This window comes from Gopherus flavomarginatus, chromosome 4, assembly GCF_025201925.1.
Source record: "Gopherus flavomarginatus isolate rGopFla2 chromosome 4, rGopFla2.mat.asm, whole genome shotgun sequence".
NCBI classification, from domain to species: Eukaryota; Metazoa; Chordata; order Testudines; family Testudinidae; genus Gopherus; species Gopherus flavomarginatus.
In genome coordinates, this window is record NC_066620.1 from 162,286,814 (window position 1) to 162,300,958 (window position 14,145).

Genomic DNA, 14,145 nt, shown 5'->3' on the forward strand with positions numbered 1-14,145 from the left:
CTCTCTCGGACTCCCTTTTCTCAAAGCCCCACTCTTCTGGTGTGCCTGAGCTTGACTACCGAATTGCCTTTATTACAAAGCCTAACTGAAGTTTTTCCTTTGCCTCAAACTGTTCTTCCTCATCCCCTCCCTAATTGACTAGCCAGGCTATCTGAGAGCAACCCTGTGAAGGTTGCTCTGACTTTCTGTCACTAGTTTTGTGCCTGGGGGAAATGTGCTGAAACTGTCTGCTTTCTCTAACATTGTTTATATCATCTCAGAAATCTGTACATAAAACAAACCTTGGAGTACAGATCTATAATCACCACTGAGCATCCCCCACAATTGCCAAAATGGCTTTTAGCTTTTTGGACAGCTCCCAAAATCACACTTAGTAGTTTGTCCCAAAAATATCTGGGCTTATTCCAGTTATAAGCAAATTCCTTCTGGTTTAACCATATTTTTTAAAACTGAATTAGTTAACTACAAGTAATCTCAGGTTGTATTTTGCTTGGCCCCAGGAACGGATACAGTTAATTTAGGATGAACTTGGAAAAGAGTGCCTTTTCATTTACTTTTCTCAGAATTATGTTCCTCTTTGTACCCATTTTTGCAGTAACTCTATTCCAAGTTATTGCATAGTAAACTGTTGCACTCCAGAACAATCAGTGTAATAATATTAGTGTCTAAATGGTTGGAGTGGAGAAGAATATTTGCTGCGTTCTTTATTTAAAAAAAATTAGTAGCTCAAAACTTTCCACACACTTTGTTGGGTTTATTTTTTTAGGTGAGGAAGTGGTGGTCTCTGTTCAGCGTTGCTGCGAATGCACAGCATGTGTTGGGAACAATAATGGAAGTTGGAATCTCAGTATGCTTGAATTTCTTATGAGACCTCATGGTGTCAGAAAACAGATCTTCTCGGACCATGGGGTCAGCATAAATGATATATTATGAGACTTTATAACTGCAAGAATAAAATGGAAACAGATGGCCTTTTTAGAAAAACTAGTTTATTTCAAACATGTTGATTGACAGTATTTGTGCAAATTAGTGTATTGGATATTCAAATTGGGCCAAAATGTATTATGAAGATAAGTATTTTAGCTTAACAAGCATTTTCTACAGCAATATAAAAAAGTGCAAGATAATGCCATCCAACGCTAAATGGATAACTGAAATGCTTAGTCCCACTCTCAACTGTGCATTTGGCCAGTGCTGCTGCATCTGATAACATGCCCTCTACTATTTTCTGTGTATGAATAACCCAGAGCTGTACACTAGAAAATAAACTACCTCTTTAGAATAGCTATCTTAACTGAAGAGAGCACTATTATACTCGTTATAACTTGCAGGCAGAGTATTTGTAACATTGGAAACTGATTTTATACAAAAGCATAGCTAGTATGAAGGGATATAAACTAAAACAAAAAATTGGTCTGGAAGAAAATCATTCTTCTGTGATTGTGTATATATAATTCAGCTTGATGTAGGAGACTTCCCCCCCCCCCCCTTCAGGGGGTAGATTGATTTCCCCTTACGATATTTCTTTTAAGTGGTAGTCTACTGTAGTTCTGAAGTTTTTAATTCCTTCTTGGGTGCTGGCTGGTGAGTCTTGCCCACATGCTCAAGGTTTAGCTGATCGCCATATTTGGGGTCGGGAAGGAATTTTCCTCCAGGGCGGATTGGCAGGGGTCCTGGAGGTTTTTCGTCTTCCCCTGCAGTGTGGGGCACGGGTCGCTTGCTGGTGGATTCTCTGCAGCTTGAGGTCTTCAAACCAATTTTGAGGATTTCAATAACTCAGTCCTGGGTTAGGGGTTGTTATAAAATTGGATGGGTGGGGTTCTGTGGCCTGCCTTGTGCAGGAGGTCAGACTAGATGATCATATTGGTCCCTTCTGACCTATGAGTCTGAGTCTATTAGAAATTTTAAGAAGTGTTAACTTTTTTTCCTTTTATAGTGCCTTTGTTCCGTTGGATGTTCCCCAGAAGAGAAATTCCACTGAGTGGGAGAAAGTGAAATTCCTGTTTGAGGAACTTGGAAGTAGTCGTAAGTTCTTTCAGGAATTGTATGTTTGAACTTGGCATTAAACAGTTAATTATACTTATTACCTTAATAGTGCAAAGTTGCATCTGAATAAGACAAATAGTGTATGCTTCCTCGTAAGGAATAGAATTTGTTGGATTCAGTTATTAATTGAAAGGTAAAATGTTTTTAACATAAGAATTGCCATACTGGATCAGACTGGTGGTCCAGCTAGTCCTGTGTTGTCTCCATCAGTGAACAGCACCAGATGCCTCAGAGGAAGTTGCAAAAAACTAGCTCCCATAAGGATGTTATCCTAATCCTTAATAGTTAGAGACCAGCTTAAACCCTGACTCGTGAGGCTTTTTACCCTTTCCCAAAACTATTTTTACCATTAACTGTTATCTCTTTAGACATCCTTGTTACCATGTAAAGGTCCCATCTTTTCTTTGGATCTTACTAAGAGAAAACTATAGGTGTTAAAACATACAGGGAATGTATATAGTCTTAACATTGCACAGAATTATAACCAAATATTTGAAAAATCTTCCCCTATTGGGTGTAAAATAGGAGTTCTTTGTATCTTTTGCAGTATATGACATCACACACATGTTTTGCAGAATAGGGAGGCGATATTCCTTTCAGTGCTCTAGGTATGTGATGTCAGCTTTGCACATCAAGTTTGGTGGATGGGGACAAGTTCAATTAGCTTACCTCAAATACAAGTGTAGAAGGCTGCTTGAGTTGCCTCCCCTCCAATGGAGAATGCAGTCAAGAGATGTTGAGGAGGAGGAACAGGGGTTTGTATAAGGAGTGGGAGAGACCGTCGACTTGGGACAGTCTTCCCTTACATTTTTAGAAGTTTAGTAATTGTGATGGATGCCCTAAGACCAGTGAAGTTCAGTACAACTGGTAATGACCTGAATACCAAAGATGAATAATTAATAAAAATGACAACAGATTAGTTTGTATCTTTTTAATACTATAGTGATGGGCTATATAGGAAAAACTTAAAATTTGAATAGGGCTGAAGGTCTCTAAAGTGTATTTTAACACAGGTAAAAATCAGCATAGTTGTGGTGCTTACTGGAGGTGAAAAAAATTAGACTACTCATAAAATTCTGATTTGTTAAATACACCAAACATTTTCTTAAGTTATTTGGAGAAGACAGTGAAGACTTCTGGGCGTTACTAAGCCATAGTCAAAGGATGTTGGGATACATTCAAAACAGAATAATTCTGAGAAAAATACATAAACTGATATGACCGAGGCACTAAGTGTCTTTTTTGCTAGTGTGGATTTGCAAGTTTTTACCACCATAAAATGTGTATATTAAGACTAAGAGTTCCTGGATACTGTTCCTTTGTCTGAATTTTTTTAGATAATTGCAAAATTCCTATTGTTACTTCAGTGGGGCCAGGATTTGGCCCATTATGTCTATGGGCAAACTGAATTAGACTATTATGTCCTTTTATATACTTCTCCCTATGAAGGTATAAAAGAATGCATCTGGGAAAGATATTGGGTATGCTTTGTAACGTCTAGAATTTTAAAACTACGCTAACAAGCTTTACATATACAATAGAACATTGCTTTTGGCTTGACCAGGATATAGTGAAGAGTATACAAGAAGCGTGGGACAAAGGCCAGTTTGGCGATTTCTTTAGCTTGTAAAGAAGAGGAAATGGATATCTGAAACTACAAAAATCTTTGTATTAAAGCCCAGTCACAAACTTCTAGTCATCCTGCTCTTTAATACAAAAACAGTGGGACATGTGCTGCCATTGAGACATGAAATGATGAAGTCAATTTCTTTAATTTGCGTATACATTTCACTTTCAGAATCAATCAGGAGTTGGAGAATTAGATGTATGAACAAATACTTCTAATGTAAGAAGTTACACTTAGTAACTTAACTTTTTTTAGTATATAAACTGAAAGCCGATTGGCAGTGGCATATAGTTCTTTATTACAAAATTAACTACAGGTGTTGTATGGAGATAGATTACTAATTCAGATGGATAAGTGGTCTCTTGTAGTGTGACTTTGGATCTAATTTTTTTCTGCAACAAATAATTAAGTGTTATGAATCTTGCATATAACTCGGTCCAATGTACACTGCAGCTGTGAGTCTGTCACTTTCTTACCTGGTGGTTTGAATACTTTGGGTCATCTAATACCATAGAGTCTTTGATAACTGAATGAATAGCAGACTGGACTAGCCTGTCAGTCATACAAATAGTAAATAAAAGGGCTGCTTGTGGTTTTTGTTTATAACTGAGTAACTAAATACTTCAGTCTTGAGCTTTCTGAGAATTTTGTAAGATGGTGGTGGAAAAAATTCAATATTTGGAACAAGATCAAACTACTTATTACCAACAATCTTATCTGATTACTGTCCTAACTGTTGAAACACTTTGGAGGTAAAAAATCGACATGTCCAGGATTTAGATATAATCATAGGAAACTAAACAGAAGACTTAACATTCTATATTTTACTGCTTGCTCCCCAGTCAGTACTGAATTTCAGTCCCTGTGCTCCATACTTTTCATGCTTTAGTTTAAAAAAAAACAACAATAATCTTTTTATCATATCTTCATCCTCTTTTTGGTCACCACATTACCATCCCTTGACTTGCTGCACTGACCCTGCCTTTCCACCATATCAAGCTGGTCTTTTGCTTTGCTTTTAAAGGCCATTCACAACTTTTCCTCTCCCAGATTCTTTTGTTGTTGATAGATAGGGCTCTTCATTTCCATTTTATTTAACTTTTCCCGGGAAGTTGAGAGTTTATTACCACAACAAAAAGAGGTGAAAATCAGTGCAAAAAACTACTAGAATTTTTCTAGGTGACTATCTGGGTTGTGTGTTTGTTTTCTTGTTTGGTGGACGGGAAGGTGAGGGGAAAAGTAGATTAATGCTTTGAATTTTGTTCATCAATGTTTGCTGCAGAACTAAAACAGAACTCAAAACACAGTGCCATCTCTGAGTTTAAGAAAACTATCTCTCTAATCCCCAAATAAAACTTTTCATTGGACTAATCAGTTGACTGTCGTAAATATTTATAGGCTAATAGTGCTAAAGTTACATTTAATAACTGGGCCACACCATTTGCAGTGCATACACTCAACTTCATCCTTTTCTCCTGTTTTTGTTTTTAAAAATTTTTTGAATACTTCCTTGTGTTCTAAAATGGATTCTGATACAGATTTTCATTTTCTTTACTATTTTAGTGTCCAATCTTTAATCCATTATCTGCCAGCAGTTTGAAATGTGTACATGGTGGGCATGAGATCCATTAGTACATCAGATGCGCACACACTTCAGAGCTTGTGTTGTGTACCTGTTTGTGTATCTTCTAGACTAATACAAAGCCTTATTTCAACAGACAGCTTTGCATATACACACAGACTAATATATGTCATGCCATATATTGTCTTATTAGGAAAATACAATACAGATTTTTTTATGTATTTGATACAAAAGCAGGGTGAAAATCGGACAAAACTGTAATACTTTCAGTAAAATCAAGGATTTTTTGGTAAAAATCAGTTTAAACTGAAAACTAAGGGGCTACTGATAGACCACTTCTACTGTGCCAGTGATGCTAGCATCAATATCTTCTTGTCTGCTTCTCCAATAAGCATCTTTAAACTTTCTTCTGTTGCCTCTTACGCATGAACTTCTTGAGCTAGTCCATAGGTCACAATGAACGCCCCCGCCCCTCCCCAAGATCCACTTCTACCTTGCTTCCTAGAAGACATTGCCAGCTAGGAATATTGGTTATGTTGAAACATGCTTGTTTCACATTTTACCTTATCTGTCTCCCCTTTCCCCACTTGTGCTATTCTTTATAAAGCAAATGTGTGCTCTGCCTACCATGATATGGTCCCTGTATCTTAACCAGGGCCTCTAGCTACTTCAATAATAACTGAAATGGTTTAGGCAGAGGAACTTTGGAAATTGACTTGGAACTATCAACTTATGCTCTTTACCCTGTGTGAGCACACTTCTATTACTGTTTGCTTAAATATTGTTTTAGGCTCACTTACCTACATAGGGTGACTGGATGTCCCGATTTTATAGAGACAGTCCTGATTTTTGGGTCTTTTTCATATATAGGTTCCTATTACCCTCCCACCCCCCTCCTGATTTTTCACACTTGCTGTCTGTCACCCTATACTTACATATTGTCTTCTTTGTATTGTAACCTTTTGAGGACAAAAGAGTGCTTAATCTTCTCCGTTCCAAGCTCTTTTTCAGTCATTATGGATATGGCTTGTAACTTCAGTATCATCTTAGACTCCGCATTCTCTAGATACTCACATCCAGGTCATGTCTAAATCTTACCAATTCTTCCAGCATAACATCTCTAAGATGTGCCTCTTCTCTCAATCCATGCAGCTAAAACCTGACATCTTCTCTTAACTTCTGCAGCTTATTCACTGGCCTTAATAAATGCAGTCTTGACTTCTTCTATCTAATCAAAACACTGCTGTAAAGATAATTTTCCTAGTTTGTTTCTTCAACCATGTTAATCAATCTCTTTCCCTGCTCCTTCCCCCGCACCCACATCCATCTACTGGCTTCTTGCTTCTCTGAAACATCAACCATATGCTGTTTGTCTGTTTTCAAGGCCCTTCATGGTCTATTTCCATGATACTTATCAACTCTTAAATACTGTGGATATGACAACTCCTGTATCTGCTGTGCCACAGATGGCAGCATTCATCACCCATTTGTTACGCTTTGAAACAGCACCTTGGTGCTTGTGCCCTTGCTGCCTCTCACACATGGGTAGATTTCCCCATAAACATCCACAAAACCACTTCACTGTCATCATTTATATCCCTCCTTAAATCGCTGCATTGTTATGCTTTTGAAACACTTAAGCAGTGGTCTCAAAACACTAGTTGTCTGTCATGCTGACAATATATTGTCTCATGGTTTTCCTTTACTCGCTTGTCTCTATAACCACCTAATGTCCTGTCTTACACTTGAGATAAGATCTTTGGAGCAGGGACTGTCTCTTTTTTTGTATATTTGAACAGTGCCAAGCATAATGGGTTCTGGGGCAAGTAGGGGCTAGAGTTGTGCAAATAATGTTTTTTATAATAATCAAGGAGAAACTGAGCAGCCATATCTGCAATCTATACTGTCATATATTTGGCAGAATATGACTGAGGTTATAAAACGTTTAATAGCCTGCATGGTGGTTTGAAACTAAGGATGTAGTTTCAGATGGATAGAAAACTAGTAAAAACAGTTTCAGATTACACACTGAATCCATAGACAAGTGTCATGGGTTTGACAATATTTGTCATAACTTAAAGCATCTGTACTCTGACTGCAGAACTAGTTTAGCTCAATATAAACTTTTGGAGAAAGTAATGTTGGAAAAAAAAAAATCTCCTGGCCTGGGGTTTATTCAGTAAATGAGTACTCTGAAAGAGATGTTGTCAACTTAAAAATAGTGCTTTCTGAAAATGTTGTGCCTACTATTGCTCTAAGTAATATCTAATATTAAACTGAAATTAGTGAAAATCTTTCCGGTTTACTTTTTCTGCTGTACAATCCAGTTTTCCTTAGAGTGCTTTCTCATGTCCATTCAACTTAGGTGTGTGTGCTCACCACATGCACTGGTGCCGGAATCTTTCCCCTCAGCAATATCTGTAGGGAACCGGCTCCGGTGCCTCCTGGAGAGGCACGCATGTGCCATGGTATATTGGGCGCTGCCGGCTCCGCCCAACCCTCGCTTCCTTCTTGCCACCAGTGACCATGCTAGAACTGTTGCTGCTTCAGCTGGCGCTATTGCTTGCTTGTTCATACGAAGTCGTTAATTCTTGTATGATAGTGTATGTACTTTTCTGTTAGTGTTAGTAAATTCCTTAGCTATAATTAGACTTTGTAGGTTCTAAACGGGACTTTGCCTCAGGATGGGGCATGTCCTGGTCCCCAGGCTTTAAGCCCTATGACTGCTGCAGGAAGCCCATGCCCATTAGTGATCCACACAGCTTGGGTGAAGGGCACGTTTAGTGAAAAATGCAAAATTTGCAAGTCCTTCAAGCCAAGGACTAAGAAGGAGCACTATATTTGCTTAAGAGTGATCCTTATTGAGTTGGCCCTCACCCTGGCACCAGAGCAATGCTCCAACTCAGCACCAAGTACTGTGACCTTGGTACGCAGCACCCCACTGGCTGGCCACAGTCCCCATCCGTGGCTCCAGCCAAGAAGACGGAATGGGCTCAGTCTCCAGTTTCCCGCAAGGGAAAATGTAATACTGGATGTGAGCCAGGTCCCAGGCTGTGTAACTCTTCACCCCCATCGAGATCTCTGGCCCAAGCTCCAGTTGAGCGGGGTAACCTAGCCTGATGCCTGCCAGCCATCCCAGATAGTGGCAGGGGCCTCCGCCAGCTCCAGGTACTGTCCACACTAGAGGCCGTGCAGGTGGTACTGGAGATCATATTCCTCCCGGTGCCGCTCACACTATCTCCTGCAGTTCCCCGATGACAGGGTAAACCCACATTCAGACCACTATGGTCCCCATCTCAGCGGCAACATTCCCTGTCGTGGGGGATGTCCCACCATTGCTCGCTCTCCCATAGTTGCCACGCCTCTGACTGTGAAAGGCAAATGCAGCACAGCTTCATTCAGTTCTCAGAAATTGGGCACTGGCAGAGAGGCTTTAGGTACAGCTTGCCGGCGACCAGGCGCAAACCTCTGGAAGCTCATGCCGCCTCCCCTCCCCAGCCAGGAGATACTAGGTGCTGGGACCAGTACTCCAAGACCACAGTACCACTTTGGGGACCCGTCAAGCAAGACACTACCATTCTTCTCCCAGTCCTGCTCCTCATCCTGGTACCACTCGTCAAGCACGAGACATAGATTGCCAGCTCCAGGCTGTCACAGATCTGTTGAGCACCACCGGTCCCAAAGACCCCATTTCAGATCAGACTCCAGGCGGTGTGACTGGCATTGGTCGGGGCAGAGCCACTGTTCCACTGTGTCCTGGTTGCATGGGAGCGACTGCTTAGGATCCAGCCCTGGTTCAGAGCAGGGTTCCCTAATGGTTGGACAAGTTCCAGTACCAGCTACATTGTCTGCACCTAAACCGACCCCATTGCTTTTGGTACAGTGGCTTTTGCCATGATCCACCATGGAACTGGTGAGGGAGGGGGTTCACTCAGGCCTTCCCCCTTGGTGCCCAGAGCCTCAGAGACCGACGGCCTCTCTGTCCCACCCTCCTCCAGTGCATGAAACCTCAGGCACAAGGACCCTGCAGGCCCAACAGGGAGTAGGGGAGCAAGCCACTGGGCGACCAATGGTTATGGACTGGCATTCTCCTCGTCGCCAGATGAGGCTATAATGGGGTCCCCCTCCCCCGGTTCCTCTGGATGGCGCTAAAGTGCACCAGGAACTACTGAAGAGGATCACTGCCAACCTAGGCCTTCAGGTGGAGGAGTTAAAGGAGCCCTCGGATTCTCCTTCGATGTCCTCTGCTCCACAACAGTGGCCTGGGTGGCTTTGCCCCTTCATGAGGGGGTCTCAAAGATCATTTAATACCCTGTGGCAAACTCCCTCCTCTTCCCTCCATCCCTAAGATGGCTGAGCACAAGTACTTTGCTGTCCAAAAGCCACAAGTACCTGTACACCCACCCTGGTCCCAATTTCTGGTGGTAGAGCAGTTAACCACAGAGAGCAGTAAGGTCAACCCAGAACTACCCCTAAGAATAAAGGACTCCAAGAGACTAGCCTTGTTTGGGCGTAAGGTTTATTTGTCCTCTAGTCTCCAGTTGAGGGTGGCCAATCATCAGACCCTCCTGGGATGCTGTAACTTTAAGGAGGAGTTCTGGGCAATCATGGCTGGCATGACTGTGGCCACCGTGACACTCCAGGCAGTGTTGGATGCTGCAGTCATCCCCACCCAAACCCTGAGCTCAGGTGTTGCTATGTGCTGGGCATCTGAGCTGTTCCTCTCTGGCTTGTCCACGGAGGCTCAGCAGTCGATGTAAGACCTTACCTTTGATGGGCAAGCCCTGTTTGTGGAACAGATGGACAAACTCCATGCCTCAAGAGCTCCTGCACAACTCTTAAAATGTTGGGCGTGTATGTTCCCGGCCCTCCCTGCAAGCGGTTCAAGCCACAACTGTCTCAGGGCCAGGGGAGTCACCCTCGCCAGGAGCCTCCCTATAACAAATCCGTAGGCTATACGCAGTGTCCTAGCCACCAACCTTCACAGGCTTCTCAATTGAGTTTGGCCCACAAAGTAGGTGGGCAAGCACTCATTTTCAGGGTGTGCGCGAGGGCAACCTACTGGACTGTTCTAGTGTCCTTCCTCTCCTATTTTTGCCAACCACCTTTCTCCTTTCCTTCCTGCATGGGCATCTATAACATCGGACCGATAGGTCTTCAGTACAGTGGCATGGGGCTATACCCTTGAGTTGCTTTCTACCCCTCCTTCTTACCCCCTTTCCCCATCTCTCTTCAGGGACACTTCTCACGAGAGTCTCCTCATGCCGGAGGTAGAGGGGTTACTGCAGCTAGGTGCGGTGGAGGTCATTCCTCCAGAGTAAAGGAACAAGGGGTTCTCTTCTTGTTACTTTTCAATCCCAAAGGCCAAGAGTAGTCTGCAACCTATCCTGGATCTGCAAGACTTGAACAGCTTCCTAGCGAAGCTGAAGTTCCACATGGTGTCCTTGCCTCCATCTCACACCCTTGGATCCAGGAGAATGGTACGCCACCCTCAGTCTTAAAGATGTATACTTTCACATCACTATGTTTGAGGGATGCAGACATTTCCTCTGGTTTTTCAGTAAATCCCAACCACCATCAGTTTAAACAATAATACCATTTATTTAAATATTTTAGATGTTTTCTACATTTTCAGATATATTGATTTCAATTACAACACAGAATACAAAGTGTACACTGCTCACTCAGTTCCATTTTCTTCTGGAGAGAAGCTGCATGTAAATGAGTATGAGTCTGATTTGTATTTTTTATGCATCTTCCAATGCTTGTTGAATATTGTGATTGTCTTGACACAGTGCCTTACAGTAGAATTGGTACGACTACACCATTGCGTATCTGGCAGACTTTTTTGAAAGTCATCGGTCTCTGACTAGTGTTAATATTTACATGATGGGGAAACTCTGCTCTGAATTGACATCTTCTGGAAAATAGAATATAGTCACTGCATAACCTCCCCAAAATTACTACATCTGAGCAGCTGTTAACACCATTGGCTCCCAGTAAATTTAGGGAATATACTGTACAAGTAGAATTTTTCCATGATAGATGGGCCTGCAGACAAACAACCAGCCATATTACTAGCATTATCATGCAATTGCCCATGGCAGACGTATCCAAACCTAGGTTATTGATCATAGCCACCACAGCTTTGCCCAGTTTTGCACCTGTGGTTCTTAAGATTGAAACAATGAATCACTCAATTATTTGTCCCTCTGAATTGAGGAATCAGAATATGAATGGGAGTTGGTCTTCATGCACTGCATGAGGTACCGAATCAACAGTTAGAGAAATTTTTGGCTTGCTGTAATTCGCCTGCTATGGTATTTTTAATTTTCATTCTTACCAAGTCAATTAATGTTATACATAGTAGAGGACAGATGCGAGGGGTTATTTTCTGTCTGAATTTAGCCAAGTAGTCAGCCAGAGATGGATGAAACTGACATTCGCTCTAGAATCTCCAGTCACTAATTCATTGTTCTGAAAAAGCATTTAATCTACTGGAAAAAAACTAACAGGCTAAGCACTAAATTTCTTGTAGATGGAGAGCAAATAAGCCAATATTACTCAACAACTTTGTCAAAGATGAAAAGTTCTTTAGCAGACTTTTTTTTTCTCACCCCTGCAATTGCCCAAATGTCAGGAAGTTTTCAACATCTGTGTTTCTACACACAGCCAAACCTTTAGGAACTTAAGTCTGCCTGTTCATCTAGTTTTCTCCACAGTGCAGGATCTGTAGAAACTTTGGTCAGTGGTAGATACCCCTTTTTACATAGCTTCAAAAACAGCTACACATTGCTGTATTTCTGCAGCTTTTCCTCCTGCTTTCATATTTTCAATATCACCAGTCCCAGTCAGCCTGGATTGTTCCTGGGAATACCCAGCCTGTGGATCTGGCCTGCAGTCCAGGCAGAGCAGCAAACATTTATGGGCCTGGGCCCTCAGTTACTGTGGGGCAGTAAGGAGTCCGTGGCTTGGGACTTTACTCAGGGCCGACCAAAAAAAAAGGGGTTGTGTCCTAGCTCCAGCGGATGGCTGGCAAATGCAGACTCCTTGGCCTGGAGAGTAGGGACTTCAACCCCAGGGGTGGAGTGGCAGGTGATAGGGGGACATGGGTCCTCCCAACTCCACTGTATCCCAGCCCAGGACCCTAACAGTGGCGGAGTATTCCGCCTCTGGGTCAGAAGGAAATCCAGCTGCAACATGCTGACTGTCTCTTTTTCAGAAATGCAGCTAGAGTAGGGTTGACTGCCCCAGTCCACTTCCTGGCCTCCCCTCAGGGTATACTTGCGTCTCTGGGGTGTCTTCTGACTCCTTACAGTAGGTAGCTAGTGGCAATCCCTGCGACTTCAGTGCCTTGGTCAGCAGGTAGCACTGGCCAGTCCTCAGGTTGGTGGGGGTCGGCTGCAGTCTCCAGTCTCAGGAGTGGGTAGCAGGTGTCTGTTGTGTTTGGTGGCTGCAGCCCAACTGAGTTCCTTGATCCATCCTTTATACTTCCTGTTCTGCCCCCTGATTTTTGGTGGAGGGGTGAGCATGGCCTGACTTTACCCACCAGAGTTCAATGTATGGTCCCTTCCCTGCTGGCTCAGTGGGAGGCCATTGTGCCTCACCACACCATCTTTTAAGAAGGGTGTGGTATCAAGTGTTAGTAAATAAAAATGTAAAATTGTGAACTGTATTTCCTGATCTTGCAGAGACATATACAGAATACTTGCTGAAGGATTTTCTGCACCTTGAGGTCTTTAAACCACGATTTGAGGACTAAAATAACTCAGACATAGGTTAGGGGTTTGTTACAGGAGCAGGTGAGTGAGATTCTGGGGCCTGCATTGTGCAGGAGGTCAGACTAGATGACCGTAATGGTCCCTTCTGACCTTAAGTCTATGAATGTTTTTTTGGGCCCTTTTTTAAATCAAAAAAAGGAAGAAATATCTACAGTCATAATTATGGAGCCCCTAGTCTTCTGGGGGGCCTGGGTTCCATAGGCCTATCCTCTAATAGGGCCCAGCTTACTGGCTGGGAAGGAAGAGATTTTATTTTTGTAGTTTTGTCTTGAGGGGTAGTTTTCAAATATGACTCCTTCAGCATCAGAATGAGTACCATAATTGATGGATAAAGTTCAGTTCCAAGCTCATCTGTGCCCATGGTAATGTTCAACTTGAGGTGGACAGTTGCAGAGAATTTCTCTAACTAGATAGGTTTGTTAAATGTTGTTTTTGGCTCCTGATCTGAGACCAGAAGGGGGAGATTATTATAATATGCATTTATTGGAGTAGAGTTGTATCTGAGCAAAATAGTTTTATTTAAAATAAATTCAAATTAGTGTTTGTTTAAAGTTAAAAAAAAAAAACACTTTCATGTTTAAATGTAGGTGATGCATGGCCCTTAGACAATATTTAACTTTATAACCTTGAGGAAAAAATCTCTGGGTGAAATTAAATGTTGAATCTTCTCAATATTAAATGTTAGCCTGCCAGTACCCACGGTTCTTTGAGTAGTGTCCCTGTGGGTGCTCCACTCTAGGTGTCGGTGCCTCCCTGCGCTGGAGATCAGAGTTCTCACAGCAGAACTCAGCCGGGGGAAGGGCGTGCACAGGAGTCGTCTCGTCTAGCCATTGGCACCTACTGTAGCACGTGCTCCCCCGAGCATCCCCTCAGTTCCTTCTCAACTGTCCTCAGCTGCAGACAGAGCTCCACGGCAGTGAGTGCTCTCCTTCCCCCCCCCCCACCTCCCCAGAAAGTATACACGTTACATTGGAACTTCTGTTTAGTCTATACTTAGTTACACTGTTTAGTTTGTCTTAGCCTATACATAGTTTCCTTAGCTCTTCTTAGAGGTTTTTCTTTTTAAAAAAAGAGAGACAGAGAAGAATGAAGAAGCCTTCTTCTCTCAA

At 42.4% G+C, this 14,145-nt stretch overlaps 1 protein-coding gene across 4 annotated transcripts in view; it reads left to right on the forward strand.

Moving 5' to 3' along the window:
- The window catches only part of LMBRD1 (LMBR1 domain containing 1), a 223,914-nt gene that overhangs the window by 58,627 nt on the left and 151,142 nt on the right, over positions 1 to 14,145 (forward strand). For all 4 annotated transcript variants that reach the window (XM_050950789.1, XM_050950792.1, XM_050950791.1 and 1 more), the window contains exon 6: positions 1,937 to 2,025. In XM_050950789.1, coding sequence (XP_050806746.1) covers positions 1,937 to 2,025 — 89 coding nt within the window. The remainder of the gene's footprint in view (positions 1 to 1,936; positions 2,026 to 14,145) is intronic.